This window comes from Canis lupus, chromosome 12, assembly GCF_003254725.2.
Source record: "Canis lupus dingo isolate Sandy chromosome 12, ASM325472v2, whole genome shotgun sequence".
Taxonomy (NCBI): domain Eukaryota; kingdom Metazoa; phylum Chordata; class Mammalia; order Carnivora; family Canidae; genus Canis; species Canis lupus.
The window spans coordinates 1,629,920-1,649,307 of record NC_064254.1 but is presented as its reverse complement, the minus strand read 5'-3'; the positions used below and the strand labels follow the sequence as shown (position 1 = coordinate 1,649,307).

The window sequence follows — 19,388 nt, the reverse complement described above, 5'->3', positions numbered from 1 at the left end:
TTTAGAGAGCGGAAACACCAAGGGGGTCCCACCCCAGACCAGGCATCCGGGCACCCAGACCTCAGGCTCTCCATCTCCACCCTCCTTGGGGAGCCGGGTCCCCTTCACCTGGAAATGAGTCAAGCCACACTGAAGAAATGGAACTTTATTTCCATTAATACAGGGTTAACACCCATTCAATGGTAGCTAAAAGAGGGGCTGGGGCCTCAAAGAAACTAGGCTCCCAGGGGGTACCCCAACACTGAACATAGGGACTGGGGGATCCCCAAACCTGAGATGGGCCTCACGGGCCATAGATATTCCCCAACACTGACATTTCAAGAACGGAACCGTCCCCATAGGGGAGCCTCAGAACCCCACTCTCATGGGTAGTCCTTCCTGGGAGTTGGGAGGGCTGAGGAAAAGGGAATATGGGGAGAACAGAAGCTAAAAATGTCCTGAGTGGCCTAGAAGGAGACCTCCGTAGTGAGCAGGGACTGGGTTCTCCTCCTGTTCGGCCGGAGACGGAGCAGCAGCAGCAGCAGCAGGAGCAGCCACAAGTTAAAAACCTGGTTTCTCTCTTCCCAACCTCTGCTTTGGGACGGTGAGAGAGCACAGAGCAAACCCCAGACGTGATGTGGGGGAAACCAGGATTTGTCATTTAGGAGAAGAGGAAGGGGTCCTGGGAGCCCTGGTTGGTGCAGGCAGTGTGGGAGCAATGGGTGATCAGAGGCACACCAGAGCCTGACATCTGCTTTCCAAGGCCACCGCTTGGTCTCTGGGCTGGGGAGTTCCTGGGGGGGTCCCTGAGGACATCCTCAGGAGAGCCAAGGTTCAATGCAGGTCTCATAAAGGGTCCGGTTGGAGTGCCAGGCCGTATGGGAGATCCCAGCCATCGGACACCTCACTATGGCTCCCCGAGCCAACAGCGTCTTCAACCCAAAAGAATCCCGCAGATAAACCTTCAAAGTGAGCAAAGGGTCAAAGAAAGACAGGGAGAAACAAAGTGAGCTCCTGCTGCTGTCCCTGTCCCCGTCCCCTCCCCACAGGGTGAACCTTTCAGTGTCAGTGGCAGGGAGGAAGGACAGGGCATGAAGAAGTGGGAAGAAATCCCAGGGGGCTCACCAGTTGCTCCTCCATCTCCAAGACGGTCTCATTTGCATCATAGAAACCAAAGAAGCTACAAAGAGATTGAGGGTGGGCAGGGGAGGAAGTTATCAAGAGAGCTGGAGAAAATCAAGGTAGGCCAGAGGACTTCGGGAATTCACAGCCTGTTGAAACAGGCAGCAAGGAAGACATTCAAATATTTAACTGGATATCATGTAGCTTATGGAAGTGATACACTGAGGCCACAGCATGACTTCTGCAGAGTCCCCTCGAAAATGTGTCACCCGAACCTACTCATGAGGAAACCACTGACAAACCCAAACTGAGGGACATTCTACAAAATGGCTAGACCATACGCTCCAAAAACATAAATGTCAGAGAGGAACACTGAGGAAGTATTCCAGGAAAAAAAGAGACATAACAAGTAAATGCAACACATGATCCCAGGATGGATTTTGCATTGGATTTTTTTCCCCAGGAGGACAACTGGAAAATATTTGAGTAAGGTCTATACAGTGACCCTATCCATGTAGGATAATGTCAATTTCTTGGTTTTGGTAATTGTACTGGATATGTAAAGAATATACAGGAAACAGACACTGACATACTGAAGTTTTAGGGATAAAGAGACATGTCTACAACCTCCTCTCAACTGGTTCACAAACACACCTATGCCCCATATATATATTTACAGAGAATGGATGAGGACATTAACATGGTGAAATGTTAACATTTAGAAAACCTAGGGGAAGAGCACACAAGGTTGTCTTATAATACCTTGGTAACTTTTTAAATATGAACTTACTTCAAAATAAAAAGGCCTTAAGATTTTAAAAAGTAATACTGATAACTGGCATGGGCAGTGAGTGGGCCCCAGCCACAAACAACAAACACTAATAGTGTTTAGTCCAATAGGCTACAGAGCAAAGAGAGGCCACTACTCTAGTTTTAGAGCATCAGCAAAGGGCTTCCTAGTGAGGACTCTCCACTAGGCAAGGCTGTTCTCCAGGCAAATGGAAGAGCAGGAGCAAAGGTGCAGAGGTGAGGTACAGCTGCAAGCATGGGGGAGCTGGTTGGTGGCCTGGAGGCTGTGTTGAGGGGCTATATCTCATCATGTATAGGGGCACACAGACCTGGATGTGAGCTCCAGCTCTGCCACACACTCCCAAATGTGTGTGGCTGAGCGTAGTACTTATCCTCTTTGTCCTATACGAGAATACTTCCCTTGCAGAGAGGTAGTGAAACCCAGTGGTTAAGTTAGATAGCCTGACTTCACCAGTTACTGACTCTGAATAGAGACACCTTATTTCAGCTATTTGCACCTAAATTTTCTTATATGTCAAGTAAGAATTAAATAAGGTTTATTTGAGGGATGCCTGGGTGGCTCAGCCGTTAAGCATCTGCCTTTGGCCCAGGTTGTGATCCTGGAGTCCCAGGATCGAGTCCCACATGGGGCTCCCTGCAGGCAGCCTGCTTCTCCCTCTGCCTATGTCTCTGCCTCTCCCTCTGTGTCTTTCATGAATAAATAAAATCTTTTTTAAAAATTGGTAAATTTTTTATCATGTATATTTTAGAAAAAAAAGGAATCAAGGGCCTGACTTTACCCCACAAAGGCTCCACATCACTGGCTCCCTGCTACCTCCTTCATCTCCTCTCCCACCTTCTCCCCTGCTCCCTGAGCTCTAAACACACTGGCCTCTTCATTTCTCATGCCTGCCCTATGACCTTTGTTCGTGCTACTCTTTCCCTGAGTCGTTTTCCCCTCAGATTGTTGCACAGCTCCTTCCTTCACTTCCTTAAGTTTCTACTCAAATGGCATCTCGTCTAGGACTTATCTGGCCATGATCTGACACAGGCCTCAGTCATCCTCCAACCCCCCTTCCCCTACCTTATCTTATCTCCACCCGAGATATATATTTACATTTATTTATTTATTTATTTTTTATATTTACATTTATTATCTGTCTCCCACACGAGATCATAAGCTACATAATAGCAGGGACTTCTCTTTCATTTACCACTGCATCCCAGTGGCCTAGCACAGTGCCTGGGAATACATACAGTGCTCAATAAATATCTGCTGAGCAACTAAAGTAGCTTAGGTGACATTTCAGACCACTCATGAGATCTGCAACATAGGCCAACACATAGCACGATGGAGCCATGGATTTTCCTGAGGAACAGGATGGAGGGGACGGGGCTGGAGGATATTATAGAAGTCCAGGTATGTAAAAGAGGTGGTAGGAGGGGATCCCTGGGTGGCACAGCAGTTTGGCGCCTGCCTTTGGCCCAGGGCATGATCCTGGAGACCCGGGATCGAATCCCACGTCAGGCTCCCGGTGCATGGAGCCTGCTTCTCCCTCTGCCTGTGTCTCTGCCTCTCTCTCTCTCTCTCTCTCTCTCTCTCTGTGTTACTATCATAAATAAATAAAAATTTTTAATAAAAAAAAAAAGAGGTGGTAGGAAACATAAAATGGCATGGAACTATACACACATATCCTACTTAGTAGGACAACTTCCTGGTTTTGATGTCGTGCTGTAGTTACATAGGATGCAATCATGGGGGGGAACCGGGAGAAGGAGACATACCCAGGACCTCTCTAAACTATCTTTGCCACTTCCTGTGAATCTGTAATTATCTGTAAGTTAAGAGTTTTTACAAAGCAGCGGTTTAGGGATGGAGAGGAAGTAGAGTCTGTAGGGCTTAATGACTGGCTGGATACAAGGAGTTGGGGGATGACTCCCACGTTCTGGTCACAGGATACATAGAGGGTAGGGCATGAACTGAACAGTGGGAGATACAGGCCAATTTCAGGAATGAGATAAAAACTGCTGGGGGTGGGGGGTGTCCTTAGTCAATCTTCCGGCCACACAGTTCCTTATTACCTGGACTGCCAGGGGGTAATGACACCATCATCAGGGCCCCCAATCAGCACCAGGCGGCCCACACGAAGAAAGTTCTTCCTCCATGCTGAAAATTGGGAAGAAGAGAAAAGAAAAGAAGAGTCAGTCACAGGGGTCAGGCCAGGTTGGAGAGAGAGAGAAACATAGCGGGTCAGAGAAGCAAAAACAGGACCGGATAGGAGCCTGGGTCTCACCAGTGGCATTGGGATGATCTCTCTCCCCATTGATCAGGGCCAGGAAACTGCTGGCATTGAGGTACAAGTCATCATGGTGGGGGTCTAGATATAAACAGCAGTTAGAACTATACAGTCAGAGAAGCAAGGAAAAGAAGCAAGACCAGAGGCCAGAGGACCAATCAGGGGCCTACGGTAATAGACAAAGTGAATACTAATATAATAGTAACAGTAATAATAATTGTAAACACGAGAGCAAACACTTTTATCCAGCCACCTTCTATGCCAGGTACTGTTCAAAGTACATTACATTTGTTAATTTATTTAATCTTCACAACCCCCTAGAGGGTAGTACTATATCATTATTTTACAGATAAAGAAAACAGTCACAGAAAGGTTAAGTAACTTGTCCGGAGAAACCCAATAGGGTCAGGCTTCAAACACAAGTAGTCTGGACCCAGCATCCGTTGTCTTAAAAACTATACTAGGTGTTTGCAAACTATGAACCATGGGGCAAATCCAGCCCACTGCTTGTCTGTATAAATAAAGTTTTATTAGAACACAGATACACGCATTTACCTATGGTGTATGGCTGCTTTCACACTACTGTGGCAGAATTATATTTGTGACAGAGACTACATGGCCTGCAAAACCAAATATTTACTATCTGGTGCTTTAAAGAAAAACTTTGCTGACCCCTGCCCCACACCATACTCTGAAGCAATAAGGTAATAGACAGAAAATATTTTGAACAGTGCCTATTCAGATGGTAAGTCATCCTTACCACTGCTGCTGCTGGTTATGGTACAGAGGGAAGCCGCAGGCCCTACGCCCAGGTGTCCTCTCCATGCACATCCCAGTGTGGCATCCCCTACTCACCATGCCAGTAGTTGCAGATGGAGAATTCCTGGCCCCAGGGACTATAGCAGATCCGGTAGAGGTTAGACCTCATGGAGGTAGGGAAGAGCCACTTCAGATAGTCCGTATCTGACAAGAGAACAGCAGTGTCAAGTGGCCCCCAAACCTTTGTGTCCCCAAAACTCAGAGCCCCCTATGGGGCTCACCATCCCCGCTCACCTCCATACTGTCCCATTTGTGGAGAAGAGAGAGAGATGAAAGAATCCACATTGTGCTCATCCATGACGGAGAGCAGCGCCCGGCACACCAGGCCCCCTGGAGGCAGACCAGCACATTAGGCAGGGACTTAGGGACAGGCACTCCTTGTCACCACCACCACCACCACCACAATGCTTGTGAGGACACTGAGGCCCAGAGAAAGCAAAAACCTGTGGCAAAAGGTTATATGTCGCCAAAGTGCCAGAGCCAGAACTGGATTCTGGATCTTCTGACTCTCCTTGTAGGGTGCTTTTTACAGCCCCATTATCCCATATGGGCAAGAGCCATGAGTAATGGCAAAAGGGGGCAACAGTGCAGGGAGTCTCCCTCCCACTCAGGATACAGAGCTAAGATCCAGGTACTGAGGGAAGTCAGAAAAGTAGGGCTCAGGTAGTAGGACTCTGGCTGGGACAATATTGTTCAGAAAAGGGGACACTAGCAGGTGTCCCTCAGATAAGGATCAAGCCTCAGATAGGGCTTAGAACTTGGGAGGGGGAGGGCACCTACCCTGCGAGTAGCAGATGAGATGCACCCCTTGAGGGGCCTTTGCCATGATGGGGGCCACAGCCTCTCCAAACCCTTGCACCTGTTCCCACAAGGGTCGCAAGCTCTCTCTCCCATCGAAGAGATCAAGCACTGTCACCACAGTCCCGGGATGTGTCTGTGGGAAAGGGGCAATGCTGCAACAGGGGGTGCACTACAAAGCCCGCCCACCTCACCGCCCCCTGGCCAGCGTCCGCACTCCTACTGCGCCCTGCTAGAACCGGGGATCTCATCCTTTGCCTCTCCCAACGCCAGCACCAGCTCCTCCAGGAACGGAGCAAGCCCAGCAGGGCAGCTTTCCGTTCCCCATTCTCCTTCCCCAGTCACCACAGACGCCTCCAATGCCCCACAACCGGGCGTCCCCGGCCAGACCTCGTTGATGTATTCCAGCAGGTGGCGGAAGCTGTACGAGCTGTCAAACAGCCCGTGCACCACGATGACCGGTTTGTAGGCAGCGCGATGGGGCGCGGGGGCTGCGGGCGGCAGCGGCGGCGGCAGGAACGGCAGCAGGAGCAGGATCCCCACCGGGGGGAGCCGCAGGCCCCGGCGCCCCAGCATGCTCCCGCCTGAGAAGGGGCGATGGGGGCCTGTGAGAGAGAGGACGACACGCTCCCCTCCGAGCAGACGCCCGGCCACCGAGAGGCCCCTCCCCGCCCGCGCTCACACTAGGTCCAGCTCACCAGGCAGCCTACTAGGATCGCACTCGGGGGTTGTAGGAAACACACCCCCCACACGCAGACTCAGCGACGCGCACCCGGAGCCCCGCCCCCAGCCCGGCCGGGACTGTCCCCAGGCCCGTCCCGGCGCTGCACGACCCCGGGTGTTGTAAGGCAGACCCCGAGCGGCAGCGCAGGCTCCTGGAGGACGCAAGCTCCCACCTGGCCTGGGTCCGCGGACTCCGCTGCGCCTGCTGTTTACTTCCCCCTAGACTGGAGCCCGCGGGGGGAGGGGGTCCGGAGCGCGCGCAGGGCAGTGACCGAGGGGAGAGGGGAGGCTGCCAGGGGTCGCGCTCCGCCGTCACGTCCGGGGCTTTCCCTGACAACCGTGCCCGCGTCCCCTGTAACGCAGGCCGGGACCGGAGGGGCCGTGGAACATTCCACTGCGTCCCGAGGGCGGGGGAGCAGACAGGCAGAGCAATCCATTTAGAGTCGTGGGGAGAGGAAGAAGCGGCGGGCCCAGCCTGCGAGCCGAGAGGAGGCGAGCGCGGGCCCCGCTGCACCGGCGCCCTGAGGGGCTGAGTTCTGGCCTGTTTCGTCCCACTTCCCAACTCTGGCTCCGCCGCGGAACACGAAGTTCTCCCCCCTCCACCGGGGGCGGGGTGAGGGGGCAGGGCGCTGGGGACGAGACCGGAGAAAGACCGTCTCCGCAGTCGGTCCCTACGCCGGCGCCGGGAGGACCGGGAGGACCGGGAGGACCGGGAGGACCCCGCCCCGCCCCGCCCCGCCCCGCCCCGCGCCTGCCCGCCGGCCCCGGGTCAGCGTCTTACAACTCTTCGTTATCAAGTGCGTGTACTGCCCTCGTCTCCAGGGCCGCGAAGAGTCCTCGAGGCCCCCGGAGCTAGAAGTGCAGCCTGACCCACTTTCTCCTGGCCTCCTCTCCTCGGCTCCCGGGACACGACCCACCTCCAAGGGGCGGAGGGCCCCTGGGGCAGCGCTGACTCACGCCCGCGTGGTTCCCGCCAGTCTTTCAACTTGAGGGACCCCCGCAACCTGCCCTGAGCCGGGAACTCATGTGGGCGCCCCCCTCGGCCAGACCCCCGAGCTCCAGGCGCCCTGCACCCCTGGCGAGACACCAGACACCGGCGGGCTTTTACTTAGCGTTTGAAGGCGTCTCCCTAGAGGAAAGGATTTCGAAGCTTGTCGGAATGAATCCCTCCCTCTCTTCACAAGGTCTTGGCCGGTCTAAAGTCTCTCAATAAACCCGATTTGTGCTCTGAGGTGTGTCATGTGAGGGTGGGGTGGCGGTAGGGGGTCTGGAACCACGCCGACGCCTCGGAAACCAGAATGGCCAGTTTGGGGCCTGACCTAAATGTCTGGGCCCTGGGACCCGGCCAGGCGGGGCCTCTGCACAGCTCTGTAGGCTCCGCTAGGACGCAGCCCGGCACGGCCACTGCCTCGGGCGGGGGTTGGGGAGGACTAATCTGAAGGCGGAGGTAGCAGAGGGTTAAAGAATCCCTGACTGTGTTTTTGCATAAAGTCCAACTCCTCTATCCTCTAAGTCTCAGTAGACTGCCCACTGCACCTTCCATCCCCGCATACGTGCTCCCAAGATACAATGAACAAATGAAAAGACCGCAATTACAGCTGTGTTCCGACACCCGCCCCCCTCCTCACACACACACACACATCCTGCCAACTCAGGAGGTGGCGGCTGGCCTTGGCAGGGGTGGTGGGTGGGTGCTGGGATTTTAAGAAATAGATCTGAACATGGATGCACTGGGGAACTCTAAGAGGCCTAATTACCAAAGGGGGAAAGGGAAATCACCTATTCCCAAAACGAAGTTGCCAGAAATGAGCTGATCCATCCCCTCCTTCCAAAGTGCTCAGCTCCTGCACCCCGGAGGAAGAACATATCTCCCAGGAAGAACGTATCTCCGTATCCCCCAAGCCTTCTCTCCAATCTTCTCCCACGCCCTCTCCCCCCCCAGTCACAAGCCAGACTCCCGCTAAATTACTATAGGTCCAAGCCCCCCAGTTTACCTGCAGCTCACCGCAGGCCATAACCCTGGGGGCTCTTCAAGCCATCGCAGCTCTCAACTCTGCAGTTCTCTGTCATATACAGTTATCCTTCCTAAAGCGGGAGAAACAGAAGCTAAAGACTGGGGAGAAGATCCTGAGAACTTGCAGGGACTGTGAGGGAAGTTGGGGGGGGGGGTCCTGACTAGGGTGAACCAGATCCTGTGGGGACTGGGGTACAGAATCCACTGGGCACCTGCTCCCTTCCTCCCACAATGTCATCACTACAGCCAGTCTTAGAGGGGAAGACTCTAGAGAGTTCTCCCTCCCGCCTTCCTTCCCTTAGTCCCAACCGCCTCGCCAGGTCTTGCTTGCCTCCCTGTTTCCATGACAACTCCAAGGGAGCCCAAACTGGGGGCTTGGATGCCAGGGTGAGAGGAGGAGAGACCGAGTGACGGTACCTCGGAAACTCCCCCCCCCTCCTCGGTCCCTTTAAGCTACCCCCCCTCCCTGCTCTCCCTCCGCCCCCCGCCGCTGTCTTCATCTCTCCATCTCTGTGCTGCCGGCTGCGCAATCCGCACACCGAGACTCCGACGCCAGCTAGGGACCCCGACTCCCACTACAGGGACCCTGTCCCAGCGAGACTGCAGGCATGTCATCGGAAAAGTCAGGTAAAAAAATAAAAAAATAAAAAAATAAAAACCTGCCCTTTCCACCATCTCCAGACTCTCCCCCCACCCTTGGCCCCAACCCCCTCCCTGGAGGCGGGTTGATTGTTTCATTCCCCTTCTGTCCAGCTCTCAGCACCCCCCATCCTCCTTCTCTTTTTAATCTATCCCTCTGTTCTCTTCTTTTCCTCCTTCCAATCGCAGCTTCGTCCCCTTACCAACAACATGGAAAGGGGACAGGTTGAAAGGGTGAGGGAAGTAGAGTGGCCTAGCATCAGCCAAGTACAGCAAGGATAGCATCATTGGGAGTGACAGATGGACAGATGACACCGGCTCTCATGGAGACATTCAGTGGAGAAATACAATGATATGATCAGATGGAGGTTGGCAGGGAGTAAAATTCAGAACAGCCTTCTTTATCTGCCCTAGAAGAGGTACTGGGATTCCCAGAGAGGCTAGGGTGCCCCTTCCCAGGGCAAGGAGGCAGAAGGGAATATGTCATCCTACATGTGTTTATGCAACTGTTGGTTTGAATACATGTTAACACAGTGTTGCATGTCTACACACGTGCACATACAGGACCAGCTCAGATGGGCAAGCCCAAGGCAGCCATGGCTTGGGTGTGCAGGTGAAAGCTATGGCCATGTTGCTGAAGAGGTAGAAGAATGGAGGAGAGTTGCGACCTCAAAACTAGATTGAAAGAAGGGAGGGGGGACAGATGGCCTAGATTCAACCCCTTTCCTGCCCTGAGACCAAGAGATGGCTTCTCACCCATCTCCTCTGTCTCTCACATTATCTTCTTCCATCCCTGGCCCTCTGTGTCTCCCCCTACCCCCTTCCTCACCTCTTCTCTCTCCCCATGCCCCCTCCTCTGCTTACCACCCCCAGGCCTTTCGGACTCAGTCCCTCACACCTCTCCGCCACCCTATAATGCCCCCCAGCCCCCCGCCGAACCCCCCGCCCCACCCCCACAGGCAGCCCCTTCCTCTCACCATCACCACCACCACCACTACCACCAGTCCGGGACGGCCACCCTCCCGCGCCTAGGGGCAGGCGGCCTGGCTTCCGCCGCGGCCACTGCTCAGCGCGGCCCCTCATCTTCAGCCACTCTGCCGCGACCACCACACCACGCCCCGCCCGGCCCGGCCGCCGGGGCGCCCCCACCCGGCTGCGCCACCTTGCCCCGCATGCCACCCGACCCTTACCTGCAGGAGACTCGCTTCGAGGGCCCGCTGCCCCCGCCGCCGCCAGCCGCCGCCGCTCCGCCCCCGCCGGCGCCCTCTCATACTGCCCAGGCTCCCGGCTTCGTGGTGCCCACGCACACGGGTGCGGTAGGCACGCTGCCACTGGGGGGCTACGTAGCCCCCGGCTACCCCCTACAGCTGCAGCCTTGCACTGCCTACGTGCCGGTCTACCCGGTGGGCACGGTGAGTACTGGGCTGACGAGGGCCTGGGAGGAAGGAGTGGGGACGCACTGGGGGCTGGTGGGATAGAGAAACTGGGCTAGGGAACCAGGCAGGTCCCTAGGACTAGGCCTACAGAGAGGAGGGACTAAGGAAAGCCTTGGGAGTGTGTGTGTGTGTGTGTGTGTGTGTGTGTGTGTGTGTCTAGCAGTTGGGGTCAGAGATCAGGGTCTGGGAAGGGGAATGGAGCACGGAAGTCCAGAGGAGGCTTGATAGAAGGAAAGAACAGCCTGGAGAGAGGGGGAAGGAGAAATGAAACCTGGGGACCAAGGAGGATAAGGGAGAAGAAACCTAGAACTGACTCAATAGGGAAGGCCAAGCAGATATTTGGAGAGAAGAAGTGAGGCCAGGGCAGCACTGGTGCGGTCATACCTTATGGGGAGGGAGTGTGGCGACCCCTAAGAATAAAGGGTAAGGGCAGCAATGAAGAAAGGAGAGGGACCTAGGTGGAATTTATGGGTGTCCTGGAAGGGTAGTGGATGACAAGTTTCTTTGAGAAGCAACATGCAAGAATCTGCTTTAAAAACTACTCTGCCAGACGCAGAATGTTGGTGGGCTCAGGGAGGACCCGAATGACGTTCTCTGTCCTCTCCCGCAACCTTCCTTCCACAGCCCTACGCAGGCGGGACCCCGGGGGGCACAGGAGTGACCTCCACACTCCCCCCGCCGCCCCAGGGCCCAGGGCTGGCCCTGCTGGAGCCAAGGCGCCCGCCGCACGACTACATGCCCATCGCGGTGCTGACCACCATCTGCTGCTTCTGGCCCACGGGCATCATCGCCATCTTCAAGGCCGTGCAGGTGGAAGGGGAGTAGACGGCGGCGTCTGGGAAGGGTGGCCTCGCTCGGTTTTTCTTTTTCTTTTTTTTTTTTTTCTTTTTCTTTTGGTTTTTCTTATTCTAAGGGGTGCTGGCTGTCCTGGGGAGCATCACCCACGGAGCAGCCACTCCAATCCTCTTTTTCCGCCCCTCCCCCGCAGGTGCGCACGGCCTTGGCCCGCGGAGACATGGTGTCTGCCGAGATCGCATCACGCGAGGCCCGGAACTTCTCCTTTATCTCCCTGGCGGTGGGCATCGCAGCCATGGTGCTCTGTACCATCCTCACCGTAGTCATCATCATTGCCGCGCAGCACCACGAGAACTACTGGGATCCGTGAGGACCCCCCCGGCCCGGCCCCACCCCTTGCCCCTCAACCTCTCCAGCGCGTTCTGCAGCCACGCCGCGGATCCAGCAGGCGCCCCGCACACCTGTCCCGGGGGCCGCCCGATGTCGACACGTCCTAAACTCTGCCTCCACGGAACTTCTCGCCTGGCAGGCACGCTCCGAATCCAGTTCCTCAGGAACCCCAAAAAAACCCAGCCCCAGAAATACCACTTCCCGACATCCCCGCCAGATGCCGGGCCCTCAGCCACTCCAGTCCCCCGCAGCCACTTCACGCAGCGCCCCCCGCCGAGCTCCGTCCGCCTCCGCTCCGCGGCGAGAGCGAGGTCCCCAAAGCTCCGCCTCCTCCGTAGGCTCCGCCCCGGCCCCTACACGACCCCGCCTCCAGGTCGGCAGGCTCCGCCCTTTTCTGGTCCCCGCGGGCGCCAGGCTGACACCCCTGCCTTTCTGCCCGCGCTGGGCCCGAGCCCCGGGGTAGCCACGCCCCCCCACGCGCTCATTTCTTCCTAGTACAGTTTTGTCTCCTCCACCCCCTTCCTATTTTCTTGCTAATCCCAGAACCTCTACTTTTGGTATTTTTAGAATGAGATTTGGGAGGTTCCCAGTTTAGGACCTTTCACCCTAGGATGATGAAAGTCCTCGTTCTCTGTAAATATTTCCTTTCCACCTATCCCAACCGGTGGGCAGCCAGCCTGGCAGAAAGTGACCCCGGGTACCGACCTCCCCACGTCGGGAGGAGCCGGCCCGCTCCCCGCTCCCCTCGGCAGTCCCCACCTTGTTCTGATTTCTGTGTGAATGTGTGTATGAATTTCTGAAAGAACATTAAAGAAACCAAGTGGATTTATCACCCTCAATTCCGAAGACTGCAGCCTTGCAAAGACCCTCTTTTGTTAACCCCTTTTCTTTCCCCTTACCTTCCCTTCCTAGGGAAAGAAAGATAAAAGAAAACAGAAAAAAAGAAAAAGAAAACTGACAGAGACAAAAGTGGGAGGAGACAGATCCCCCAAGACACCGGAAAGACAGATACAACTATGGGGGTTGGGAGGGCTCCTTAGGAATCCCAGCAGGAATCTGGTCTGAGGTCCATTCTTGGTGGGGATTTATTTTCCCAGCACACATTTTCCCCTTCTACCAGACTGGGTTTAGGGCTTTGAGAAGAGAGGATTTACAAGTAGACCCCAGAACTCCAGGAAATCAGGAGAAAGGGACTGATTATTCTGAAAAAGTTGGTCAGAGACAGTATGACAGGGAAAAGATGCCAACTGCCTACAGCTATTCCTGCCTTCTGGCCAGAGGGCTGAAAACAACTTGGATTACTGCCCTGCGTGGTATGTTGTACCTGTATAACAAAGGCAAGGGGAGCGGGAGGCCATCTCAGTCCATTCAGGTTCCTATAACAAAAATACTATTTACTGGGTTGCTTATAAGCAACAGAAATTTATTTCTCACAGTTCTGGAGGCTGGAAGTCCAAAAGCAGGCTGCCAGCACAGTTGAGCCTGGGCCCTCTTCTGAGTTACACACTTCTCATTGTATCCTGACTTGTTGGAAAGGGTTAAGAGAGATCTATAGGGTCTCTTATAAGAGCACTAATCCCATTCATGAGAACTCCACCCTCTTGACCTAAGCACCTCCCAAACCCACCTCCTAATACCATCAAATTGTGTATTACAATTTCAACATATGAATTTTGGAGGGAGCACAAACATTCAGATCACAGCAGACCCCCAGGGAGATCACTAGGCTCTCGAAGTCTAGCTGGGGCCAGTTGCCTTCTCCTACCCTGACGTCAACCAGGAGGCCTCTGGTGGGGGCGGGGTGTATAAGCAGTAGACTTCAGCTGTACATCTGTAGGACAAAGTTCTATGCATCCGTACAACTTGCAGACACCATGCAGGATGCTGGCGAGACATCTGCCAAAACAATGGATGTGAATACTGACCTCATGGGGTTTATGATCTAGGAGAAAAGCCATGCACCAAGACAGGGGACATAGGAGGAGGATGGGATGGTGTATGGACATTGTGAGTTCTCCTTTGGACATTTCAGATTTAATGTGCTTTGCTCACCAAACAACTTGAAAAAAGAATTCACATTTGCAGCTTCCACTTCCTCACCAGCTACTCACTTCCCACCCCCTTTGTCAGGGATGTGTCTTTGTCTCTCTTTCATACCCACTATTTCTTAACCTTTTTTTTCCTCTATTTCTTAACCCTTTAAAATATGCTTCCACTCCCTACTCTACTGAAACTGCTCTGTCAAATAATACCCAATGACCAGAAGTTACCAGGAGCCAAAATCAATATTTGCATAGCTAGGTGCACACTGCCTTTCTGAACCCTCCTGTGTTTGTCCCTTGACCCTAGATTCTCCACTGTGCTGGTTCAAGGACATGTTATCTTTCCCCTCTCTACTTCCACACACTTTTCTAATCATTCCCCCTCTTCCTCCCCTTTTTCTCTCTCCTCCCTTCCCTAAGTGTCTATCTCTAGATCTTTTCCTTTTCTGAGACTTTCCCTTGAAAATCTCATCTACTCCAAACTCAGATATCACTTCTAACTAAATGTTTCTCTGCCATAGACCAAATGTTAGCTTCCTCCCCAAATTCATATGTTGACGTCTAATCCTCAGTGTGATGGTAGGCAATCAGGTCATGAGGACAGACCTTCATGAATGGGATTAGTCCCCTTATAAAAGAGACCCCAGAAAGTTGCCTTGCCCTTTTCACCACACAAAGACACAATGAGAAGACCGCTTTCTATGTACCAGAGGGGGCTCTCACCTTGTACCAAATCTGCCAGCACTTAGATCTTGGACTTCCCAATCTCTAAAACTGTGAGAAATTTCTGTTATTTTTAAGCCACGCAGTGTATGGTATTTTGTTACAGCAGTCTGAGTTGACTGAGACATTCTCCAACCTATATATTTATATGTAGGCATTCTTCCAGTGCCTGTGGAATATGGCCACATGGACCAAGCTGCTGGTCCTCTAAACTCAGCATGTTCCAAACCAAAATGATGAAATGCCACTGAAAATCTGTTTCCCTGTCCCTGTTAATGGCACCATTTCCTCATCACCCTTATCTGAAAATCTGATGCTTCCTCCATCTCCCTCCTGCCTTTACTTTTGGTGTGCTGTCAAGCCAAATCAATTCTATCATCATGTTATCTTTTGAACCAGTAACTTTTCCCCAGCCCTTGCCTGAAAAATAACCTCATCTAGGATTGCCACAACAGCTCCTCTAAAAGGTCTCCCTGGTGCCTGGGTGGCTCAGTCAGTTAAGCATCTGTCTTGGGCTCAGTTCATGATCCCAAGGTCCTGGGAGAGAGCCCCAAGATGCATTGTGCTCCCTGCTCAGCGGGCAGCCTGCTTCTCCCTCTCCCTCTGCCCATCCCCCTACTCATGCTCTCTCACTCTCATAAATAAATAAATAAATAAATAAATAAATAATCTCCCCACTTCCTATCTCTCACAGCTCCAGGTCTCCCTCAACACTGCTGTCAGGTTATCCTCCCTAAATACATTTCTTTTATAACTCCACTGCTCAAAAACCCTTCAAGATTCCCTATTGCTTACTCAATTATTTATAAAATTGTAATCTGGCCTTCAACCCCTTCCACCATTTAAAACCATCCAGATGGGCAACCCCAGTGGCTCAGCAGTTTAGTGTCGCCTTCGGTGCAGGGCGTGATCCTGGAGACCTGGGATGGAGTCCCACGTCGGGCTCCCTGCATGGAGCCCTGCTTCTCCCTCTGCCTGTGTCTCTGCATCTCTCTCTCTCTCTCTCTCTCTCTCTCTCTCTCTCTCTTCTCTCATGAATAAATAAAATCTTAAAAATAAAATAAAACCATCCATATTTCTCTTTTCAACCTAATCTCCAAGCAAACTGAATTACTACTCATCATTCCCACCCCCGTCCCCAGGTCCTTGCCCAGCTATCCTCAAATCTTAGACCTCTTTCTCTAGACTCTTACAAACCAAATTGTTTGACGCTTGTCATGTGTTTTAGACCACATCTCAGCTTGTACTCACAATGTTCTCTTCCCTTCACATCTGCATCTCTACTTGGCCAAAATTTACCTACCCTGCAGTGGTTTCTAGGCAGAGCTCCAGGTATTCCTTGGAGGACTGATTCTTTTCTTTTCTTTTTTCTTTTTTTATTTTTTTTAACATTTTTTTTATTTATTTATGATAGTCATACAGAGAGAGAGAGAGGCAGAGACACAACAGGCAGAGGGAGAAGCAGGCTCCATGCACCGGCAGCCTGATGTGGGATTCGATCCCGGGTCTCCAGGATCGCGCCCTGGGCCAAAGGCAGGCGCCAAACCACTGCGCCACCCAGGGATCCCCCCCTTTTTTTTTCCCCCTTTTTTTTTAAATATTTATTTATGATAGAGAGAGAGAGAGGCAGAGACACAGGAGGAAGGAGAAGCAGGCTCATGCAGGGAGCCCAACGCAGGACGTGGGACTCGATCCTGGGTCACGTCCTGGGCCAAAGGCAGGAGCTAAACCGCTGGGCCACCCAGGGATCCCCCCTGGAGCACTGATTCTTATCCCTGGCTATACAGTGGAGTCACCTGGGAGCATTTAAAAATCCCAAAGCCTAGATCACATCCTGAACCAATTAAATCACAATCTCTAGGGATGCAACTCAGGCATCAATATTTTTTTTAGACATCCCCAGGTAATTCCAAAGGGCAGCTAAGGTTAAGAATTACAGGCTTAGGGACCACAAAGATAGAAGAGGTGAGCCCAAAGGATATGGCTTCAACTAAAACAACTTTCTTTGACAAAAAGATATGCAGGTCTAAAACCGATACACCGTTCACTTTATCTGCATTTTCCCATCTTTTCCTACTGAGATCTTGACGTACATTACTATAATTATGAGTTACTTGAAGGCAGGAGACAACTTTGGCTTATGTCTGGTTTTTAGATCCTCATCAGATAAAATCTCTTGTACCAATCTTTGAACTCAATTGAATGGAAGAGAATTTGGCAGAGGAAGAAGCGAATGACAGTGACTTCCTCCAGATCACTCAGACTCCTGGAGTGAAGGCATATTCCATTTCTTAAAAATTTATTTATTCAGAGACACAGAGGGAGAGAGATAGAGACACAGGCAGAGGGAGAAGCAGGCCCCATACAGAGAGCCTGACGTGAGACTCAATCCGGGGTCTTCAGGATCGCACCCTGGGCTGCAGGCGGCGCTAAACCGCTGTACCACTGGGGCTACCCTGGCATATTCCAATTTGATTCTCCTCCCACTTTACCTCAATTCCCTCCCTGCATGGTGCCCTTGGCTTTTGCACCACTATGGACTGAGAGAGTCCATTCTCTGGGAGAGGCTCCAGCCCCTTCTAATATCTTCTTGGAAGATCTTATCCCCCCATAATTTGGTTCTGGGCCATCATTAGTTGAAAATTTAGCACCTAGGTTCTTCCGAGGTATCTAGGCCTTCCTCTCTACCACCACCTTTGTCATTTCATTATTTTTGGTGGCTTCAATATCTTGTAGCATCCTGAACAGTTCCTGGCCTTCCTCACTTCCACTGAGGTTTTTCCCTACTCTTTAGCCATTCTTCTTCCTGTGTCATACCTTCAACTTGGTTACCATCAATACCTGCCACCCTTCCCAAATCTATTCTTTTATTGTCACCTCCTCCTCCATTCAGCACCCCATTCCAAAAATTCTTCAATCCCACACACACTTTTCATCCATCAGATCTCTCACTCTTCTTTGATATTTGATCACCTCAATTTTTCACTCCCCTCATTACCCATTGTAGATCCCAAGGTTCCACACTATCATCACCTCTCAGCCCTTGCCTCTCTCCTTCAGACACAGGTTAGCCCCAGTTAAACCCAACTATGCCTGTTCCACACCCGCACTCAACAGCTGAATGTGTCTAAGGAAAAAAAACACACAGTCATATTGACTGGTCTCACTTCCTTTCAGCCCTCAGTATGGCCTGCAAGCTCACATTTCCCCAGGCAGTTCACATTCCCCAGTCTGAGACCACAGTTTCACAAGATGATGACCTTCCTTTCTATTCAGTAAGAAAACAGAAATTTTCAGAAGAGAACTCTCTCCTGGCTTCATCCCCAAATCTACGAGGCCACCTGCATCTTGGCTGTATTTATTGCCTTCCTGTTACTGCAGAGAAGCTGACCTGCTCCCAGCCCCCACCCTATCCCTATATTGGGATCCTGTCCCTTCTCACCTCTCAGAAATGGGACTCTTGAAATTAACTGCTATTTCTCCTGCACAGTTTCCCCCTCTTCACTGAAACATCCCCATCATCATACAAAGATGCTGTACTAATATAGCTCACCTTTCAGAAGAAAAAACCCCACCTCATTTTCTACTCACCCATGTATACAGTGAAAGCACAACATTCAGAATAGTGGATATCCCTTGGCACGAGGGGAGTTACAATTGGAGAAGAATATACACAGGGAATTCTAACAATAGGAGGAAGATTTTCTTTCTTTCTTTCTTTCTTTTTTTTAAGATTTATTTGAGAGAGAGAGAGTGAGAGATAGGGGCAGAGAGAGAGACTCTCCAGCAGACTCCCTGCTGACTGAGGAGCACAATGCAAGGCTTGATCCCAAGACCCTGAAATCACGACCTGAGTGGAAATTAAGAGTCAGATATTTAACCAACTGAGCCACCCTAGGCACCCCAGGAAGATTTTCTTAAGCTGCATGATGTTCATTAAATTACTTTGTAATATATATGCACCAAGATTAAGAAACCCTGTACTAGACCATCAACAACATTTGACACAGATGAATATTCCTTCCTCCTTGAAATGCTTTCTTCACTTTAATACTCTTTCTTGGGGCGCCTGCCCGGGCCGGGGGGTGGGGGAAAAAAAATACTCTTTCTTTTCTTTTTTAAGATTTTATTTGAGGGGGATCCCTGGGTGGCTCAGTGGTTTGGCACCTGCCTTTGGCCCCGGGCGTGATCTTGGAGTCCCAGGATTGAGTCCCACCTCAGGTTCCCTGCATGGAGCCTGCTTCTCCCTCTGCCTGTGTCTCTGCCTCTCTCTCTCTCTCTGTGACTATCATAAGTAAATAAATAAAAATTTAAAAAAAATTTATAAAAGAATTTATTTATTTATTCATGAGAGACACACACAGAGAGACAGAGAGAGAGAGCGAGGCAGAGACACAGGCAGAAGGAGAAGCAGGCTCCATGCACCGGGAGCCTGATATGGGATTCGATCCCGGGTCTCCAGGATAGCGCCCTGGGCCAAAGGCAGGCGGCAAACCGCTGCGCCACCCAGGGATCCCTATAAATTCTTTAAAAAAAAGATTTTATTTGAGAGTGAGAGAGAGAAAAGAGAGAGAGCACGAGAAGGGCAAGAGGAGAAGTCGGCACCCCGCTGGGCAGGGAGCTCAGACATGGGGCTGAATCCATGGGGCTGGATCCCGGGATCCAGGGACCATGACCTGAGCCGAAGGCAGATGCTTAAACCACTAAGCCACCCAGGTGCCCCTTTAATGCTCTTTTTTTTTTTTTTTTTTTTTTTATTTATGATAGTCACAGAGAGAGAGAGGCAGAGACACAGACAGAGGGAGAAGCAGGCTCCATGCAC

The 19,388-nt window shown here is 52.0% G+C and overlaps 2 protein-coding genes across 5 annotated transcripts; one reads left to right on the top strand and one right to left on the bottom strand.

The window, feature by feature from the left end:
- Nucleotides 1-130: 130 nt before the first annotated feature.
- PPT2 (palmitoyl-protein thioesterase 2) lies at nucleotides 131-8,539 on the bottom strand. 4 transcript variants are annotated; one of them, XM_035697907.2, is made up of 10 exons: nucleotides 7,309-8,377; nucleotides 6,701-7,156; nucleotides 6,195-6,388; nucleotides 5,787-5,940; nucleotides 5,241-5,336; nucleotides 5,043-5,150; nucleotides 4,185-4,268; nucleotides 3,973-4,057; nucleotides 1,105-1,159; nucleotides 131-941 (listed from the first exon to the last, which is right to left on the bottom strand). In XM_035697907.2, exons 3-10 carry the CDS (start codon nucleotides 6,378-6,380, stop codon nucleotides 798-800), a joined length of 912 nt encoding a protein of 303 aa, XP_035553800.1. In that variant the 5' UTR covers nucleotides 6,381-6,388; nucleotides 6,701-7,156; nucleotides 7,309-8,377; the 3' UTR covers nucleotides 131-797. The 4 variants fall into 4 exon arrangements, with proteins under 4 accessions (XP_035553800.1, XP_048947922.1, XP_035553801.1 ...); XM_049091965.1 differs by lacking the exons at nucleotides 6,701-7,156; nucleotides 7,309-8,377 and adding an exon at nucleotides 8,522-8,539; XM_035697908.2 differs by lacking the exon at nucleotides 6,701-7,156 and having other exon boundaries at nucleotides 7,636-8,377.
- A 217-nt stretch (nucleotides 8,540-8,756) lies between these two features.
- Nucleotides 8,757-12,640, top strand: PRRT1 (proline rich transmembrane protein 1). The gene is made up of 4 exons (XM_025418274.3): nucleotides 8,757-9,168; nucleotides 10,054-10,592; nucleotides 11,241-11,426; nucleotides 11,605-12,640. The coding sequence occupies exons 1-4, from the start codon at nucleotides 9,150-9,152 to the stop codon at nucleotides 11,779-11,781; spliced, it is 921 nt and encodes a 306-aa protein (XP_025274059.1). The 5' UTR covers nucleotides 8,757-9,149; the 3' UTR covers nucleotides 11,782-12,640.
- Nucleotides 12,641-19,388: the final 6,748 nt, after the last annotated feature.

Excerpts from the sequence above, each read along its gene's own strand:
- PRRT1 (XM_025418274.3), top strand. Across the intron at positions 10,593-11,240 it reads CGGTCTACCCGGTGGGCACG|CCCTACGCAGGCGGGACCCC; the intron begins GTGAGTACTGGG and ends TTCCTTCCACAG. Across the intron at positions 11,427-11,604 it reads CCATCTTCAAGGCCGTGCAG|GTGCGCACGGCCTTGGCCCG; the intron begins GTGGAAGGGGAG and ends CCTCCCCCGCAG.
- PPT2 (XM_049091965.1), bottom strand. The coding sequence starts at position 6,380 with ATGCTGGGGCGCCGGGGCCTGCGGCTCCCCCCGGTGGGGATCCTGCTC. Across the intron at positions 5,941-6,194 it reads TGCTGGAATACATCAACGAG|ACACATCCCGGGACTGTGGT; the intron begins GTCTGGCCGGGG and ends CCTTTCCCACAG. Across the intron at positions 5,151-5,240 it reads ACAAATGGGACAGTATGGAG|ATACGGACTATCTGAAGTGG; the intron begins GTGAGCGGGGAT and ends TTCTCTTGTCAG.